The sequence below is a fragment of the Rhinoderma darwinii genome, chromosome 7 (genome assembly GCF_050947455.1).
Source record: "Rhinoderma darwinii isolate aRhiDar2 chromosome 7, aRhiDar2.hap1, whole genome shotgun sequence".
NCBI lineage: Eukaryota > Metazoa > Chordata > Amphibia > Anura > Rhinodermatidae > Rhinoderma > Rhinoderma darwinii.
The window spans coordinates 48,360,695-48,380,902 of record NC_134693.1 but is presented as its reverse complement, the minus strand read 5'-3'; the positions used below and the strand labels follow the sequence as shown (position 1 = coordinate 48,380,902).

General features: G+C 43.3%; 1 protein-coding gene across 3 annotated transcripts in view; it reads right to left on the bottom strand.

Moving 5' to 3' along the window:
- Positions 1 to 4,693: 4,693 nt before the first annotated feature.
- Positions 4,694 to 20,208, bottom strand: part of SLC35A3 (solute carrier family 35 member A3) — a 70,857-nt gene continuing 55,342 nt past the window's right edge. For all 3 annotated transcript variants that reach the window (XM_075832221.1, XM_075832219.1, XM_075832220.1), the window contains 4 exons: positions 19,507 to 19,678; positions 8,508 to 8,626; positions 8,028 to 8,161; positions 4,694 to 5,288 (listed from right to left, as the gene is read on the bottom strand). In XM_075832221.1, the coding sequence (XP_075688336.1) occupies positions 5,198 to 5,288; positions 8,028 to 8,161; positions 8,508 to 8,626; positions 19,507 to 19,678 (516 nt within the window). In that variant the 3' untranslated portion in view covers positions 4,694 to 5,197. The remainder of the gene's footprint in view (positions 5,289 to 8,027; positions 8,162 to 8,507; positions 8,627 to 19,506; positions 19,679 to 20,208) is intronic.

Here is a 20,208-nt window from a genome sequence, read left to right as displayed (position 1 = left end):
ATTTTGTGGTACACGTGACTTTTTGATCAGTTTTTTTTTTCACGGCATTCACCGTGCGGGTTAAATAATGTTATATTGTAATAGGGATGCACGATGCATCGAAACTTCGATACCGTTTCGATACTCTGCATCCCCAAACGGTTCGATACCGCTATTTCCTGTATTTCGATACTTAGCCGCACAGCTGCACAGCTAAGTATAGTAATACATGAATGTATGAGAACGGGGCTGCGGCTATGTAATTCAGCCATTGCCCCGCTCCCGAGTCCTGATAAAAAGTGTGCGCTGTCAGGATGATGTGATGCGGCCGACGCTGCACTAATGAGCGGCGGCAGTGAAGACAGAACATGGCGGGCACACTGCAAAACACCCCCATGTTCTGTCTTCAGTGCCTGAACCGCCGCTCATTAGTACAGCGCCGTCAACATCGCCTCATGCTAACCGCGCACCCACTTCCTGTCAGGAGCGGGGAAATGGCTGTATTACACAGCTGCAGCCCCGCTCTATAACGGCGGAGATCAGAGAAACCTCTCATCTCTGCCGTTATTCCCCTGAATGCTGCGATCAAAGCAGACTGCAGCATTCAGGGGAAAATGAGAAGGGGGGATGCCCATGGATCGCATCACAGGGAATTCCTGTGATGCGATTGAGGGCCATACCATATATGGCCAGACAGTTCAGGGTCTATTGACGGACCCCAGGACTGTCTTACCATATTTCCTGTTGTTAGGGCATACTGAGGTATGTCCTAACAATTGCCTGTGTACTATCCGTACACAGGCTAATGTACTGGCACATATCTGCTATATGTCAGTACAATAAAGTTTAAAAATAAAGTAAAAACATAGTAATGTTAAATTTTTAAAAAAATACACATACACCTTTTTTACAATAAACATTAAAATAAGTCTCAATACATAAAATATTCACACATTCAGTATTGGCGTGGCCGTAATAACCTGCACAACAATTTTTTTGCATCATTTATGATGTGTACGCTGTAAAAAAAATAAAATAAACACTGCCTTCTTTCACTTATTAATGTGAGGCGCGAGGTGCGATGAATTTAACCTCCATGTTCTTCACATTAATAGTAATTAACCCCATCATGTACCTCACACAGTAACCCATTATGACTGAGAAACATGATGGGATTAATTACTATTAATGTGAGGCACATTCAAAATTCATCATCACACCTCGTGCCTCACATCAGAAAACGAAGAACTTTTTTTTTTTATTACTGTTGGCAAAGTATCGAAATCGCAATACTAAACGAAGTATCGGTATCGAAGTCCAAATTCTGGTATCGTGACGTCCCTATATTGTAATAGTTCAGACTTTTATGGACACGACGACACCAGTTAAGTTATTTCTTTTCTTTTCAACGCTTTTGGGTGAAAATTCTAAAAAGTTTTTTGTTTTAAACTTTTAATATATATATTTTTCTTTAATAATAAAATAACTTTATATAACAGTGTTTTGTTTTTATTAGTCCCCCTAAGGGGACTTGAACCAGTGATAGTTGGATGGCTTGCATGGTATACTGTATATATATATATATATATATATATATATATATATATATATATATATATATATCAGTGTGTTATCAAACTTAGGGATTTTGACATAATGGATAACAAATTACATATCTTTCCATTTCCCAATGAGTCATAGTCTGTTTTTAATCCTTTCATGACCAAGGGTCATTGATGCCCGTGTCCAGGTCAAATTTTCAATTTTTGAGATGCACTTCTTTAAAACGATAATATCTTTAGAACCGCATTGAATATCAAATATTTTTACAAGACTTGAGACTTTCATTTTCTAGATTGGTTTAAATTAATTCAGTGTTTTTAATTTTTATTATGAGCAGACAAAAAAAAAATCACAAAAAAAAATGTACAAAAAAAACCCACTTTTTGTATTTGTATATATATACACACAAAAAGTGTTTTTTTTTATACATTTTTGTGATTTTTTTAGTCTGCTCAGAATAACACACACACACACACACACACACACACACACACACACACACACACACCTCTTCTCTCTCCGTCACCCTGGATCGCCGTGAGGGGAGAGTGAAGAGGGCTATATACACACGACCGTGAAAAAAATGCCGGTCAACAACAAATCAACTGTCAGTTTATCAAGGCTGTTTTGCATCAATGCGTCTCAAAATTTGAATCCATGTCTGACCGTTTTTAACCACCATTTGCCATCCATTTTTCATGGACGTTAAAAAATAAATAAAATAAAAAAATGGATGTATTTTATTAGTTCGGGTTTTGTCCCAACCCCCTGAAAACACCAGTGCCCATGTAGATAGTGACGCAATGCCACTGTACATAGTGCCATATTGCCCAAATAGATAGTACCCACTGTAAATAGTGCCAAAGTGCCCACATAGTACCACAGTTCTCCCTGTAGATAATGGCCACATAGTTCCACATTGTCCGTGTAGATAGTGCCGCAGTCTCCACTGTAGATAGTGCCAATATAATACCACAGTACATGTAGATAGTGCCACACCCCCTGTATATAGCACCCTGTAGATAGCACCACCCCCCCTGTAGATAGCAACATCCCCCCTGTATTTAGCAATATTCCCGCTGGAGATAGCGCCACCCCCCCCCCCCCCCCCCCCCCCGTAAATGCCACCCCTTTCCTGTAAATAGCACCACTGTAGCTCCCTGTAGGAGTGGAATCCCTCTGGCCGAAGATTCTGCTCCTACAGGAAGCCCCTGATGTCTCTGTCCATATATGGACAGTGACATCAGGGGTTACCTCTAAAAGCAGAATCCCCTGCCAAAGCGGGGATTCTGCTCCAGGAGTAGCCCCTGACTTCACTGTCCATATATGGATAGTGGAAATATATAACCCCAGCACACACAGAGGTACGCAAAAGATCCAGATACAAACAAATTTAAGTTTTATTGCAACAAAAGATGAACAGGGAATATCCGGCGGACAACCCATACCAGTGATATCGTCTTACAGCGACCGTGACAAAGGCCGAAACGTCTTTACCAAGTCGCTTTCCACCTCAACTTTACCATCTTTTGTTGCAATAAAACTTAAATTTGTTTGCATCTGGATCTTTTGCGTACCTCTGTGTGTGCTGGGGTTATATATTTCCAATATTGTGGGATTCTCGTCCCTACCTTACTAGCACCACGCCAATTGATTGAGGAGTGCATCCCAATATCTATTTTTCATATATGGATAGTGACACCAGGGGCTTCTCCAGTAGCAGAATCCCCGACACAGAGCGATCTGACATCGGGGATTCCGCTCCTAGAGAGAGCCGCTGAAGTCATTGTCCATATATAGATAGTGACACCAGAGGCTTCTCCAGTAGCGGAATCCCCTGCCAGGGTGTCGGCCAGGGATTCCGCTCCTAGAGAGAGCCACTACCGTCACTGTCCAAATGGACCGTGACTTTGCGATCTGACACCGGGGATTCCGCTCCTAGACTCTAGGAGTCTAGGAGGGGACTCCTCGGCCAGAGCGCTGGCCGGGGATTCCGATGCTGGAGGGAGCTTAGGTGGCGCTATCTACAGAGGGTTTTGCGCTGCCTACAGGGGCTTGTGGGTGGCACTATCTATAGTGGGGCGTGAATTCCGGCTGACATGAGAGTGCAGCGCTGATTACACTGAAGTAGCACTGCACTCATTAAACCCGTTCCAGGCTGTCAACATTTATACACGTGCTAACTGCACGGGGCATTGGCACTTCGAACATATATAGCCGTATGGCAGTCGTGAAGGGGTTAAAGGCTATATACTCCTTTGAACCCCACATTTTTTTTCTTTTTATTAAAGTCAGTGATTTAAGAGGGACTTTAATTTACATTTTATCATTCTGTAACATCCGTGGCAGTCAGGTCAGCAGAGTCGTGAGCTCGCCTGAAAGCTGGTCCTGCGTGCCTGACACACAGGATCCAGCTAAAAACGGTCAAATCTAAGTTCATAAACTTAGATGTAATAGTTATTAGCTGGATCCTATGAATCAGAGACACGCAGGAACAACTTTGAGCAGAGCAGTCAGTTCAGCGGACCTGACGGAGTGATACAGCTGTTATGTATACACAAGCGGAGTCTTAAAAAAGGTAAAAACATTTTTTAATAAAAGTCAATTTAAAAGTTGTTTAAAATCACTTAAAACACGGATTTATCTATATGTATATAGCCTTTAAGGCTTCGTTCACATCTAGTCGACTGCGCTATTGATTCCGCCCAAAAAACTGAAACCTTACGGAACGGAGACAAACGGAAACCAATTTGCAATGGAAGCATTACCATTGAAATCAATGGTAAAGCAAATGGAAAGCTATGGTTTCCATTCGTGGGTTCTCCTGATGGAAAGGTCTGACGGAACCCATGAACGGAAGGTTGTGAACGAAGCCAATCTCGCACGGGTCAGTCAGTAACAGAACATTAGTCTAATATCACAGGATGATTGGCTGTAAGAGGATTTTAACTATCTTTGATGACTGCAGAGCTTAGCCTACATAAGACTTGCCCCTTTAGGGTGTATTTACCTATGGCGTTTTTGTGGCCTTTTTTATTCTGCGATTTGTTTCCTAAATGGAATTATTTCAGCCACATCTAGCCTTTCTTTCACTGTTACTTGAAGACTCAATTTGATACCTAAGCAACCAACTAAAACACATAGGTAAAAATGTATTTAATTTCTCTTGTATTAGTCTATACATTGTATGACATTCCCCCTCATTCAAATATATACAAAACATTCCCTATGGTATTCTTTTGTCCATTCAGTAAAAAAAAGTTGGACATGGAGCATAATCTAGCTCTTACTACAAGCTGCACCTATGCATTTATCTGAGGTCAGACACAGGTGGGTATCCCAGCCCAGAAACCACCAAATTAAATATCTCCAATAGAAGAAACACAGTATCATATACCTGATCAGGTGAGTTCTGTGCAGCATCCTGAAAACAAAAATCAATGCCTCCAAGTTCAAGTATTAACAAAATATATATATAGCACTTTTCTTTTCAAATAAAATAGGGTCCATCACAAGAAAGAGCAGCAGTGCCTTGACTTGCCATGTCTTTGCTTTCAGCAGCATATGTGGCTTAGTTCTCTTTGTACAGCCCTGCACATTTCTGAAGCAGCAAGGGGGCACTCTGTACAATACTTCACGGCATCCATCACAGACTTCATGCTTTAATTGGGTTTAAAGATGGTTTAGGGTCATAGCCGTAGAGGAAGGTAGCAGAAATCACAAATACTGCTCCCATGAAAAACACACTGAAAAGAAAAAAAAAAAACGGGAACCTTTAAAAGCTTTTTACTTAATTTATAATGAAAAATAAAACTGATGACGTGCATTCAATAAAACAAAGCCAATGACTAATCAAATTTAGCCCGCTGAAGCGATGACATGACCGCGGCAGCCAGTCTTTGCCACAGTCTTTGCCACAGTGGTGACATCAGGGAGATAGACAAGACATTGTAGTGCCCAGTAGGAGTTACTGGTAAAAACTAAAAAAACAAAAAACAAACAAGTTTGCCTGTGACAGAGTTGTCCAGAGATTCGACTGATCCGCAGTAATGAAAGTGAACGGGGTCGGCGTTGCGACCCCGAAGTTACCGTTATCACGACACTACTTACAAGAAATCCAAACTGTCCACGCAGCCACTTTCACTTCCATTACTGCGATGCAGGCAGCACAACACAGCGGTCTTTGGACGTGTGACCTGTGTTGCGGCCAGTCGCCATAAACATTTTTTATTTTTATTTTTTTAAATCGCAGGAACACAGCCCTAGAGTTTTTATGGGGGGGGGGGGGGGGTGGAATATTATATACCCATATAATCCACAATTGAATTTGCATGCAAAAATTGGTTAGAATGAGATGTTGGTGTTTCTATGACACTCACCTGGGACTGTAGACATGTATGAACGCCTCACAACTTTCAGTTCTTTGCATAGTACATTATATTATGTACTTGAGTACGCATTTTAGTCACAAAGTGTAATTCTCATTGTGGTTGTATGTATAAATTATTAAATTGCATTTTTATTCACAGTATGCTGTGCAAAAATTTAGATTTTAATAGAATAGTAGCTGTTTGACATGTGCAGACTTTTTTTTTTTTTTATAATACAATTATGGATAATGGCCAAACAGTGCATGGCCTCTGTCTCAGCGTTTTTGAAAGCAAAAGCGCTTGTTAACATAAATGTTTGTGGTGTATGTATATGTATATATATATATATATATATATATATATATATATATACCGTGGTCTATTTTTACATTGTTTTTGTGTAAACCACTTCTTGTATGGGAGGTTTAGGTGAAAATGTATGTTAAAATTTTTGTTTTTTTAAATAACTCCCGTTTGTCACATTTAATGTGAAGGTGGCCATGGTTGCCAACAGCACATCAAACAAATAGTCAGGTTGTCTACTTTCAGGACATATATAGCGTTTGAGGGAGCACTCACTATTTGAAGGTGTGTAATCCCTGTATTTTATACATTGTTAATATTTTTACATTTCCATCTTTAAATAAGATTTTGTGGTCTCTACCATTCTGGTGATTTTATGAAGATATGTGAATGTAGACATAAATAATATGTATGAACTCTTACACATATGGAACTTTTATTTTAAAGATGTGTGGTGCATCTAATTTTTTGTTGGATCAAACATTGGACTCACAAATATAAAAAAAATTGCAATTTGACCCAAAATTACATGACGGTGCTAAGAGGCATTTGACAATGTGCCAGGTGTCCATTTTCATAAAAATTCACAGGTATAGGGGTTTGGTATGATTTTTTTATGTGTACATGTCAAAAAGTGTGAAAATTCTCGTGGCTACAGGCGGTGTAAAATGTCCAAAAATCCCTTGCAGCGAAAGGGCTAAGCCCCCTGCACACGTAGCGGATTTTCTGTGGATTTTTAGGCTGCATTCACACGAGCTTATCAGATTCACGCGTGTGAATCTGGTCTGTGTGTGTTGCGTTATGCATCAGTGTGCTTTGTGAGTGGCATGCGTTTTTTACGCACTTGCAAAGCACATTTTTTTTCCAATGGAATTTCTGCGCAAATCACACACCGCACACGGATCCGTGTGCTGAGCGTAATTTACACGCACCCATATAGGACATGCAGTGAGTTTCACGCAACAGACACATGCTGGGTGAAATCTCCTGCATGTGTGAATGGCCCCATTGAAATCAATGGGACAGTGCGCTGTGCGTGATTTTCACGCACAGCACACTGACGAGTTTCGCAAGTCTGAATGAGCCCTTATTCACACTAACAGGTTATACATCCAAGTGACGGCTATCAAAACAACGGCCGTCACACGGACCTATATAATTCAATGTGGCCATTCACACGGCCATTGTTTCAACGGACCGTGTGAAGGGTCTGTGAGAAAATAGGACATGTCCTATTTTTTCACACTTCACGCATCCCTCCATAGACTCTAGTCTATGGGGGATGCGTGATATTGCATCCCGCAGCGCAGGGCACGGATGCACCTCGAACGTGAAAAACTGCAGTTTTTCACGTCCGAGATGCGCAACGTTCGTTTTAATCTAGCCTCAGTCTGTATTTGCTGGCAGAAAATCTGCAATGGAAGTCTGTTGCAGGCAAGTGGATGAGATTTAAAGAAAAAATCTGATTTAAAAGAAACATGCTGCTTTCCACACAAAAATAAGAGCTTGCTGGGGATTTTGAAAAACCGCAGCATTCGGATTTTGTTCTGTATATGTACTGCAGACGTCACTCTTTTCAATGTAGAAGGAGTGAAATCCGCATCAAAATCAGCACCGAACGGGTGGGAGTTTTACTGCAGAAATGCTGCAACAAATCCACTACTTGTGTGGGGACCGCTTAAGGGGTTTTGTACTATTTCCGCTACTGGCATTTCTGAATGAACGAGTCTTCACTGGGTCTTATGCAGGTAAAGAAGTGGAAAACTCTTTAAAGAAGATTTTTTTGCAGATATACAAAGGAAGTCACTATACCTGGTAGGGACAAAGTCTTGCAGCCAAAAGTAGGAAATTAGTGTTGATAGAATGATTGAAAGAGAGGTTGCAAATCCTTTCAATATATTGTCAGCATATTTGATCACAGCAGCAATCACTAATCCACCCAAAGCCTAAAAAATTGAGAGAACAAACAAAACATGGTCAAGTGTGTATTGACATAGTGGTGAAGTGATGCGTCCATTGCAAAGGACAAAGAGCGGCACGGTTACAGAAAAAAAACAAAAAACTTCTGAACTGAAGGAGTATTTTGTGACCCCCACCAATAATTTCCGTTGGGGTGTTTGTGGTTTTACCAAAAACAATAGTGTAGCCTGCTGCGCTATTGTATCCGATAATCTCGGCCGGATATGCGACGGAGGCCCCTAACGGAGCCTCCATCGCAGATGTGAACGAGGCCTTTCACAGCAACTTTCCACTAAAGCGAATGCAGTAAATATGAGATTTATATTTTCTTACCTGAAGAGCCACCACTGTCCAGGTCAAATTATTGTACCCTTGAAAGAATCCCTCTTTTGAGACACGATCTCCATCATAAATAAAAACTCCCATCAAACCAAATATACCACCAAAGAAACCTGCAAAGGAAGACACAGAGAGGCTCATTTCAATCTGGTCACGACACTGCAGTGATTTTTTTTTTTATTGTGGCCCGTTTGTAAAGTATACCCGGTAAAAGGTGGGGCAAGTCATCCACTGCACATGAACGTAAAAACACCCGTAATTACGAGCCGTAATTACGGGCCCATAGACTTCTACTGGCCACGGGTACCTTCCCGTATGCTTACGGGAAGGTGCCCGTGCCGTGGAAAAATATGGAACATGTCCTATTTCAGGCCGTAATAACAGCACGGACAGGCCCATAGAAGTCTATGGGGCTCCCGTAATTACGGGTGGCTACGTGTGTGCACCCGTAATTGCTAGGCGACGTCAGGGGATAGTCACTGTCTAGGGTGCTGAAAGAGTTAACTGATCGGCAGTAACTCTTTCAGCACCCGGGACAGTGACTACCGCTGGAGTTAATACTATTAAAAGTTAACTTACCTGCTTCTTCCGCCAGTCCGGCCTCCCGGGGTGACGTTTCATCCCATGTGACCGCTGCAGCCAATCACAGACTGCAGCGGCCACTTGGACTGCCGCGTCATCCAGGGAGGTCGGACTGGATGTCAAGAGGGACGCGTCACCAATACAATGAACTTTTTACTTTCAATAGCTGCGGAAACTCTGCCCGAAAGGGATGCCCCTTCTCGCTTTCCAGCACTGATAGAGAGAAGGGGCTGCCGATTAGTGTAGAGAAAACGGGTCCGTAAGTACGGGTGGAATACTGGTGACACCGGACTCGTATTTACAGGCACGGGTTCATAAATACTGGTGGAATACGGGTCGAATAATTGTGACAAAGGAACTGTATTTACGCCAGTATTTACGGGAGGAAAAAAATACGTTTGTGTGCATGATGCTGGCGCTTTGTTACCAAACTATCCCAGCTGCAATTATGTCACGTGAGCGCACTGTGACCGGCCGTTTCCTACAGTGTTTGCTGTGTGGACCGGAAGGCTCTTCCACTTTGCATTCCTATGAGAAGCTCAATGTGCAGCCTGGATAGTTTGGCAACAAAGGGCCCGGTAAGAGTATAACCTCTTACATGTAAGGGCCTGTTAACATCATGTTTGCCTCCGGTTTGGAAAGACCAAATGGAAGGCAAACGTGATATGAACAGGCCCGAATATGCTGTCTGACTAGGTGAGGTTCTGTGTTGACATAATTCCTCATACAATCAGTACTCAATAGGTTACACAATAACGGACATACCAGATATATAAATAAAAGATGTCTAAATGACTACTGTAATTATAGGAGAGCCCACGTGGCAATCAAAAGAGGGTAAAGAAAAAAAAGTACCAGTCAATACAGAAAACAGTGACTATGAATCCAACAGATTAGATGGATTGCTTACAAAATAGCAGGTTATACATACAAAGATCTAATCCGGCTAATGAAGTTTAATTAAAGGGGTTACTCAATTAATGAGCTGTCCTTCGGATATTCCATCAATGAACGATAGTTGGGGACCCGACCCTTGGGGCAACTGGCGATGATCAGAACGAAAGGGCAGCGGTACTAGCTGGAGTGCGACCGCCCCTTCATAGTGCCATTTATACAAGTGTGGCTGTGCCTGGTACAACAGCTTAATCTATTCAAGTGAATGGGACCAAGTAGAAGTTCAGGCACAACCACACTCGTATGCAAGTCACTGTGCCTGGACAATTAGTGGGGGTCCCTGGGGTTGGACCCTGGACCTCCACCATTCATGCATTAATGCCCTTTCTGAAGGATAGGCTATCAACTAAGAAGTCCAGATACCTCCTTTAAAATTAACTCGATAGCAAAGTGTTAATAGTGCATAACTAGTACCGTATCTATGTGCAGTTCTTCAATGCTAAACAGTGATAGTTCGTAACATACAGCCTTTAATGTTGCGAATTTAAGCCGGCAGCCAGTCTTTGTCTTAATGACGGAGCACCATTTTCCAAATCTGAAATGTGTCACTTTAGGAGTAGTGCTAGTACTTAACTAAGTGATTTTAAGATTGTATTTTCGTGACATTGTACGTTATGGCAGTATTCAATTTTTACAAGTAAACACAGATTTACAAAAATTTGGAAAAACTAGAATTTTTCAAAATAAGAGTTTCTCTGTTCATTAGATAGAGCCATACAACACAAATTAGTTAATATTTCACATTTAACAGGTCTACTTATTTGGCATCATTTTTCAAACCTCTTTTTATATTTTTTAGGACGTTCGTAGGCTTAAAAAGTAAAAAAAAAAAAAAGAGAAATATTTTAGCTTAACAAAATGTCCAATACAGAATGTTATAGGGAGCAATTTAGCTCTGAAGTGGCTTTGAAGAACTTGTGTATTAGAAACCTCCATAAAGAGGGGCGTGGCTTGGACATGGCGCTGACCAGACGTGCTGCTTGAGAGCTCCGTTCCTGCACTTCCCTAACCACATTAATAAGCAATATTTTATCACCCTGATGGTCAGGAAATCCAAGGCTTCCACGGGGATTCCCTACTGTACACGGCAGATGTCTTCAGCCGGCTCTATCCAGAGATTTCTGACCGACGCTGCATCGGGAACATCATCCAAGATGGCGCCGCTGGAAGGGAGGCGAGATGGCGCCGGGACTTCGCTTCCAGAGGGGCTATCATCTGCGGCCGGCGTAGCTGCATCAGGTACCGCTAGTACCTTCCCCTCGATATCGGGCTCTCAGGGGCAGTTTCCCTCCTTGCTGGATGGGATTGAGCCGTGCTCTTCTGGGGCTGAGATGGCGCTGCCTACGCGGGACTGTTCGCCACGTGGTGCCTGTAATGGCGGCCGGGTTTCTCCCTTATCCTCCCCTCATGTGCTGGGGCCTGCAATTCTGCCTTCTACCTCTCCCAGAGATATGGTTATCCATCACTCCTCTCATTTTGGTGTTACTGCTGTCCTAGGGGATGATTTACAGGGCCTGAGACGACAGCTATCAGCATTGCCCACTAAACAGGACATGGAGCGTTATGTAAACCGCCTGGAGACGACATATAAATCGGAAATACAATCTCTTACTACCAATTTATCTCAATTGTCCGATCAAGTACAGCGGATGGAAAGCGATGTATCCAATATTACACAGCAACAAGTTTCTCATGCCGACCGATTAGATCAGCACTCTCAGCAGATCCACACATTATTTAATCTTGCGGAGGATCATGAGAATCGGAATCGCCATAATAATATTCGGCTGAGGGGCATTCCTGAGGATATCTCTCCGGGTCAACTCATTCCTGCTTTACAGTCTCTGTTTAATTCTCTACTTGGGCGCCCTGCTGACGATCCCTTGGAGCTGGATAGAGCACACAGAACCTTAGGTCCGCGCAGCCCGGATCCTGATAGGCCTAGAGATGTGCTATGCCGTGTCCATTTTTTTTCTCTTAAGGAGCAGATCATGAGGAAGGCTCGAGATAAAGGCGAGGTCTTATTACAGGGAGTCAAGATCCAGCTGCTGTCTGATTTGTCCAGAATGACTCTGGACAAGCGCCGGGTGCTACGTCCTCTACTGGACGTCTTGAGAGAACATGAGATTTCCTATTCCTGGGGTCACCCCTTTCAGTTGCAGGTTCGCAGGAATGGGGCACTGCTGAGTGTTCGGGACCCGGGGGACGTTCCAGATTTCTGTGATGCTCTCCGCTTGTCTAGAGTCTCTCTCCCGGATTGGCCTTATGTTCCCATCCCGCCGCCGCGTCCACGGTCACGCAGGCGAGGTCGTTCTCCTGCTTCTCCTATGAGGCGTCATGATGGGCGTCCTGGGAGCCGATGTGATGCCCTTTTAATGTCTCTTAATTGCAGCCTGCTGTCGGAGTTTAATTACAATGTTTATTGCGTTTATCAGCTGAAACAATTATATTCGTAGTTACATATGGTCATTACTGAGTGGGTCTGCATTATGCTTCACAGGTGATTGCTGTTGGAGGCTTGGGGGTCACTAATAGCGGTCGATTGCCGTTAATATGCCACAATTGCGAATGTATTTTTTCTTATTATTTTTCTTTATTGCTAAACCTGTTTGTACATTTATGCTGATAATGAATGCATTCAGGGGTGTTCGCGGATGGGGTTTCTTTAAGGCCCTATTAACAATGTAACTCCTTAATTAATTATTTTTGGGTAACGCAATAAGTGCCTTGGTTTTCCTTTTGTGTTATATCGTTATTTGCTATATAAAATTTGCTGGGTTGGGGGGTGCGGGGCGCTGGCTAGACCTTGTCCTGACACTCCTCCTCTTAGGGTTTCACTGGTTATATCCGGTGTATATTGGATTGTTTCTCCTTGATTAGATTAAGGAGTGGGTGCTTGTTTCACCCGCTTGTTTGTCCTTGTTGTCGTGTCTCCCTTCCTTGTCTGTCCCGTCCTTTTCTTCATTGTTATAGCACATTTCTTGATTTGCTAGACATACGTGCGTTGGAAATGGCGCAGCTGAAAGTCTGTACCTTTAATGCTAGAGGGCTTAATGTCCCGGAAAAATGGTCGCAGATATTGTATAATATGCACAAAGAACGGGTAAATATCCTGTTTTTACAGGAGACTCATTTTCAGGTGGGCCACACTCCTCAGTTTACAAATCGCTATTATCCAGTGTGGTTCCACAGTACCAACCCGGAATCCAAGTCCAAGGGCGCTAGTATTTGTATACACAAGTCACTCTCTCATAAACTGGTAGACGTTCTGGTTGACCCGGGTGGTCGGTATGTGTTTCTCAAACTGTCCATTCGGAATAAGCTGTTCACCTTGGCTAATATGTACCTCTCCAATCAGGATCAGGCGCGAGTATGTTGTGGGTATTTGCGGAAATTGGAAGAGTTCACGGAGGGAGTTTTGATTGTGGGTGGTGATTTTAACCTGACGTTCGATTCTAGGCTTGACACCTCTTCGGGCAGGTCTGCGGTACCGAAATCCCATTTGGGAGCCTTGAAAACGGTGATGCATTCCATGCAATTGATTGGCGTGTGGAGGATTCTTCATCCTCAGGTAAGAGAATACACTTACTTCTCCCCGCTACACAATATGTATAGTAGACTGGATGCCTTTCTTATTAGCCACCATTTGCTTACCTGGCAACCTATTTCGGAGGTGGGCCCTATGGTTTGGTCGGATCATGCCCCTGTATTTTTAACACTTACGTTTCCTAGTTCAGTACCCAATTTCCAATCTTGGAAACTTAATGATAATTTACTGGGTGACTCAGTGTGTGTGTCAGCCCTTAAGGACTCACTTAACAGTTTTTTTTGAGGTACACACACGTGACACTACCCCATTACCATTGCAGTGGGAGGCGTTAAAGTGTGTAGTCAGGGGAGTTCTGATCCAACATGGGGCTCGGTTGAAGCGGGAAAAAGGGGTAGCCATTACGCGGCTCCTTGCTCAGATACGGGACCTGGAATCCCGCCATAAACGAGTGCTTTCCTCACAGTTATTTGCGGAACTCACTGCAGCGAGAGAATCCTTGCGTTCTCTGATAGACCAGTCACACGCTCGATTCAGGGACCGTATGCGAAAACACTCGTACGAATTTGCATATAAATGTGGCAAGTCTCTAGCACGGATACTACATCCTCGCACCCAGGCGTCGTATATCCCTAAAATTACTTCCCCCTCGGGTGGTGAGGTTCATGATCCGGTGGGGATCACCGACTGCTTCAGACAGTATTACTCGGCATTATACAATCTTAAAGGCCATTTTCAGGATATGCAGGTGGATGCGTTACGTGATAAAATAGACCGGTATGTACATGACACTGCGCTGCCGTACTTGGGGGGCGGGGAGGCTTTGGGACTCGAGGAGGATTTTTTGGAAACGGAGGTGGAGCGTGCTATTGGGGAATTCCCCTTGGGCAAAAGTCCAGGACCCGATGGGTTCAATAATAAATTCTATAAAACATTTAAGGATCAATTGGCTCCGTTCTTGACAAAAGTTTTTACTTCAGTGTCTTCCTCGTGTCCCTTTGCACCCCAGTCCCTTGAGGCTCATATTACCCTTTTACCAAAACCGGGCAAAGATCCGACGGTGTGCGCAAACTTCCGACCAATATCATTGATAAATGTAGATGTTAAGATTTTTGCGAAGTTACTGGCCTCTCGACTCTCGCCTCTCTTACCAGATTTGGTCACAGATGACCAGGTGGGGTTTGTGCGCAGCAGAGAAGCACGGGACAACACTAACAAGACCCTCCTTTTAACATCATACTGCCAATCCCATAAGATACCGATGTGTTTACTCTCGGTCGATGCGGAAAAAGCATTCGACAGGGTACATTGGGTGTTTCTCCGCAGTGTCCTGACACAGGTTGGCCTTGGCGCCGTTATGGTGGACAGGATTATGGCATTATATCAAGGGCCTACGGCCCGGGTTCGAGTTAATGGGTTGTTATCTGACTCTGTCTATTTCTAATGGCACGAGACAGGGGTGCCCACTCTCACCTTTACTCTATGTTTTGGTCATGGAACACCTGGCCGTGGCACTGCGGAACAACCCTAATGTTAATGGCGTCTGTGTTGGCGCAAAGCACCACAAACTAGCATTATATGCCGATGATCTCCTCGTGTACATTACAACTCCCATGGTTTCCTTGCCATCTTTGACTGGGGAATTCGAGCGTTTTGGCCATGTGAGCAATTTCAAAGTCAACTATTCCAAATCGGAGGCATTGAATAGATCTCTCGATTCTACCTTAGCCACCCATCTCGCTCGGGTTTTCCCGTTCAAATGGCAATCTACATCTCTAAAATACCTGGGGGTGCAAATTCCCACACACCAGTCAGATCTGTTCGCTTTGAGCTACACACCCATTCTGCAGCGCACCTTGAAGGATTTAATGGCGTATGGTGGGAATCGCATATCGTGGTTTGGGCGCATTAATGCGGTAAAAATGGACATTTTACCCAAATTCCTTTACATATTCCAAACTGTCCCTATCATGATTCCAACGAGCTTCTTCCAAGTTTTGCATAGGGCCATAACTAAATTTGTTTGGGGCTCCTCTAAGCCTCGTGTTCGTTTTGCTGTCCTTAGTCGGCCGAAAAAGGAGGGGGGAGCAGGTTTGCCAGATTTTAAACGCTACCACCAAGCTGCGTTACTGATGCGATTAGTAGACTGGTTCCGTTCAGGTGCGGGTAAGCAATGGGTGCGCATTGAGAAGGCCATGTCTCCCCTAGCATTGTTGTCTCTGCCTTGGTTGTCTGCTTCTCAGAGATCTTCATCTTCTCTGCCTTACCTCACACGTCAGTTTCTTGTAGTATGGGAGAGGATCATTGCTACGATGGACATTGTTCACCGTCCAGGCCCTCTAACCCCTCTTTTTGATGATCCTTCCTTTCCTCCGGCGGTGGGTGTTGACACATTCCTCTGTTGGGAGAGACAGGACGGTAGTTTCTTGGCTAAGACTCTTACACCTGAGGGTACAATTTTGTCACAGGCTGTGGTCTCTGGGGCCTGCCCGGGGGGACGTCCGGTTTGGTGGTCCTATTTTCAATTGCGCTCCTATCTTTTTTCAATGGGCGACCGTTTTGCTTTGCTGCAGGTTAAGACTCCTCTGGAACACTACTTGTTGTTGACTACTGCCCCTTCTCATGTGTTGTCTTTTTTACACGGGATCCTTCTCCCTAAATACGATTACTCTCAGTTGACATTCACAGCCGCATGGGATGAGGAATTGGGGATCCGACACTCTGCTGAGGAGTGGGGCACATCTTTCTTACTGGCGCATAAACTGCCGACTTCGTGCTTTGCCCAGGAAAAAAATTACAAGATTCTCACTAGATGGTATCGCTGTCCTTCTTTACTGCATAGGATATTCCCTGAAGTACCTGATGAATGCTGGAGGTGTGGGGAGGCTACCGGGAACCATGCTGCACATTTGGTGGGATTGTCCCAAACTTCGTCCCTTTTGGGAAAAGATTTTCGATCTCGGTAATAAACTCTTTCACACTGAGGTTCAGACTTCGGCCTCTATTGGTTTACTTTCCATGGTTCCGGGATCACTCTCACACCTCAAAAAGAGTGTCTTTCGGCATTATTTGAAAGCAGCAAGAACAGTGATTCCTCGACGTTGGAAGTCCAGCACTGTGCCTTCTCTGAAGGAATGGGTGACGGAGGTGAATGGAATTATGAGGATGGAGGAGTTGATGTCTGCTGATCAGGGTAAAGCGGAGCTCTTTGTACGCACCTGGGCAGTGTGGGCTGGATTCCGGGGTGGTGATGATTTACCTCTCTGGCTGGATGGCCTCTTTTGAATATCTACATAAAGTCTACTTTTTGCGTGCTATACCCGTATGTGTTTCCCTTTGTTGTCTTGTGTTAGTCTGTCGTATAAAGTGCACTTATAGGCGATAATTGTTACCCAGCTGTGGGGACTGGCTCCCCTAAATAATGCACTATCTTTGCTGCACTTATGGGACTGTTATTCTCATTACATTCTTATATAGTTTTCGCCTACTGATTAGGAGGCTACCTCCTACTGCTGCTCTGTGTCTTTGATACTTTATGTAATATTGAAGTGTTATAGTGCACTGTATGTGAATTTTGCAAATGTATGAAACTATGTATATGCTGTTTTGTTGTGTATATTTTTTCAAAATAAAATCTTTGATAAAGAAAAAAAAAAAAGAAACCTCCATAAATCACCCCATTTACAGGGGTTTTCCACTTTATGACAACTGATGATCTATCCACCGGAGAGGTCATTCGTATATATAATCGGTGCATGTCTGACACCCTGATCCCCGCACTGATCTGCCACTCCGGTTGTCTCCGTGCACCGGATGTTTGGAACGGTACGCAGTAGTTGGAGCCAGAAGCAGATGGCTCCGACCACTGCATCGCGGCCGTTCGGCAGAACTGCAGCTCTGCTCCTATACACTTGAATAGAAGCCGAGCTGCAGTACTGCAGCTCGGCTGCTATTCTTTGACTGGAGCCATCTGCTTCTGGTAATATCGTCCAGTGCCCGGAGGAAGCTGGAGTGGCGGAACAGTGCGGGGTCTGGGTGTCGGACACACACCGATCATATACGGATGACTTATCTGGTAGATAGGTCATCAGTTGTCAGAACATGGAAAACCCCTTTGAGGCGTTTCACAGGAATAATAGAGTGAAGGTGAATTTAAAAAATGTTCTTTTTGAAGGTTTTCAATTTTAATACATTTTCTCTATAACACAGCAAGTCTTAACAGAGAACAGCAACTTAATATTACCATGATTCTGCAGTTTTAATAAATATCCCATATGTGGCCCTAGTGTACTTATTGACTCAAGCAGTCCTCAGAAATGAAGGAGCACGTTCTGGATTCATTTTTATTAGAATGTTTTCCAGGCACAATTATAGGTTTGCAGAGGCCTTGAGGTGCCAAAACATAAGAAACACCCCCCATTTTGGAAACAACACCCCTCAATAAATCAATCTAGGAATCCAGTGAGCATTTTCACTCCACAGGTATTTCTCATAGCATTTATTAGAATTGGGCCGTGAAAATAAAAAATAACATTTCTGTAATAATACGTAGTTTTATCTCAATTTGTTATTTTCTCAAGGAATACGGTAGAAAAAGTACCTCACAACTTGTTACACAATTTCACCCGAGTCCGGCAAAACACAATATTTGGTTGTAAACTGTGGTTTGGACACAAGGTAGGGCTCAGTAGGGAAAGAGCGCAACTCATTTTTTGGAGCGTGGATTTTGCTGAAATAGCTTTTTAGTTGCCAAGTCGCATTTGCAGAGCCTCTGACGTACCGGTACAGTGGAAACACCTAAGTAGTGACTCGATTTTGGAACTTACATTCCTCAAGGCATTCATCTAGGGGTGTATTTGACCCCACAGGTGTTGTCCATAATGCGCAATTGATGGTGCAGAGTGAAAATTGCCATTTACTAAGATATGCTACTTCAGTGCCCAATATATTGTGGCCACTGGAGAGATCAACCCCAAAACTTGCTATGCTGTTTGAGACTCAGAGTTGCTTGATACGGACTAAGATGAAAGCAAAAACTGCATTTTACTTTCGCTTGCAGCGTCCGTATCGGAGCATACTATTGTGTATGCCTCCTCAGCTGTGAATATCCTTTGATTTTAACTGCGTACAGTTAATGAATTATACATTTTGTTTTGAGTTTATTTTTTTTCCTTCCATAATACAATGAAAAGTTTTTGTAATAAATGGTGCTGATATATTTTACATATACACACTTTTTTTTTTTACAAATGAAAAAAAAACAATTCTCCCAACGGGCCAGTATAGGGGCTGGTGACTCAAGATGACTATACACACTACGGACCTTGCTGTTATTATTGTTGATATCCTACACACAGGAAACTCTAGGTGGCAGGTGGCATTGATACCTAGCAGAAGACTCAGGTATTGTGCAATCTAGGGGCAAAAAAACAGCAGGGAGCGTCGGATGCAGGTTTCGTGGTGAAATAAAACTGGGCACTTGGTCAATATAGGGGGTCAAGCAGTCACTGTAGGTGCCAGAGGGCAGCAATTCGGGTGATTTGGGGGCAGTTTTTACAATTATGTATTTTTTTTTATATACTGATGTGGCGCTGTCTACTCCTTCTCACAGGGCTCTTCACGAAAGACACCGGTTCTGACAAACTCTGATAGGACGGAGCCTGCCAAAGCCAGTGATGATCATGAAACCAGCCCAAAACACTGAATGGCTAGTTGGTGCTGATTGGCTAAGCACAGAGATTGCCGACACGGGACCTTTCTAATTGGTCTCAAGCCGTCACAGCGCTGTCACTGTCATTTGACACAGTGACAGTTTAAAGTTAAAACGTGACTGTACGTGCACTCGCAATCTCAACGTACAGTTAAATTGTATTGAGGAAGAGGCTAATGTAAATATTACTATGTACTCACCAAGCTGTATATTTCTAATCCACACAGACTGCTTGGTTTCCTTAAGAATTTTTTCAAAGTAGACACCCGCAAAGCCACTAGAGAAACACGCAGTGAGGACAGCCATGAGGCCCGCAAAACGAGAACCGACTGATACTTCCTTTGAAGGAGCACTGGGAGAATCTGTAGGCCACTGCATAGGAGAAAATGACAATGTTTACATCAAAGTCAAGTAACACAAAGCAATTAATTCAGACATGAAATAGAGATATGATATATATATCATATATACGGTGTGCTTGTATGATCACCGGATTCCAGTGTTGTGTCATATTTCCAGTGATGGAAACCTCTGAGCAGGGATGAAGGGGCTTAGGCGCTCTGTAGGTTTAGATATCAATGGAGGTCAGTCTATTGACATGCCTTTACCATATGCCAGAAGGTCACTTTTGCATAAGATCAATGCAGTTCTATTTTTGCTCATTTGAAAATGCAAAAAAATTCTACAAATAATATTATATTGCGCTAAACTGCACTGTGTGAACCAGGCCTTACAAAGACCAGGACTATGTGTGTCCCCAGCTACAGTTGGGACCTTTTGGTATCACAGAGATGCAAATTTTATATTTATTTTTAGGTTTATGGCTTGGTTATTTGTGGGGATGTACTCATTAATGTGAGGACCCTAGATTAATTCTGCCCTTTAAAAATTGTGCATTAACC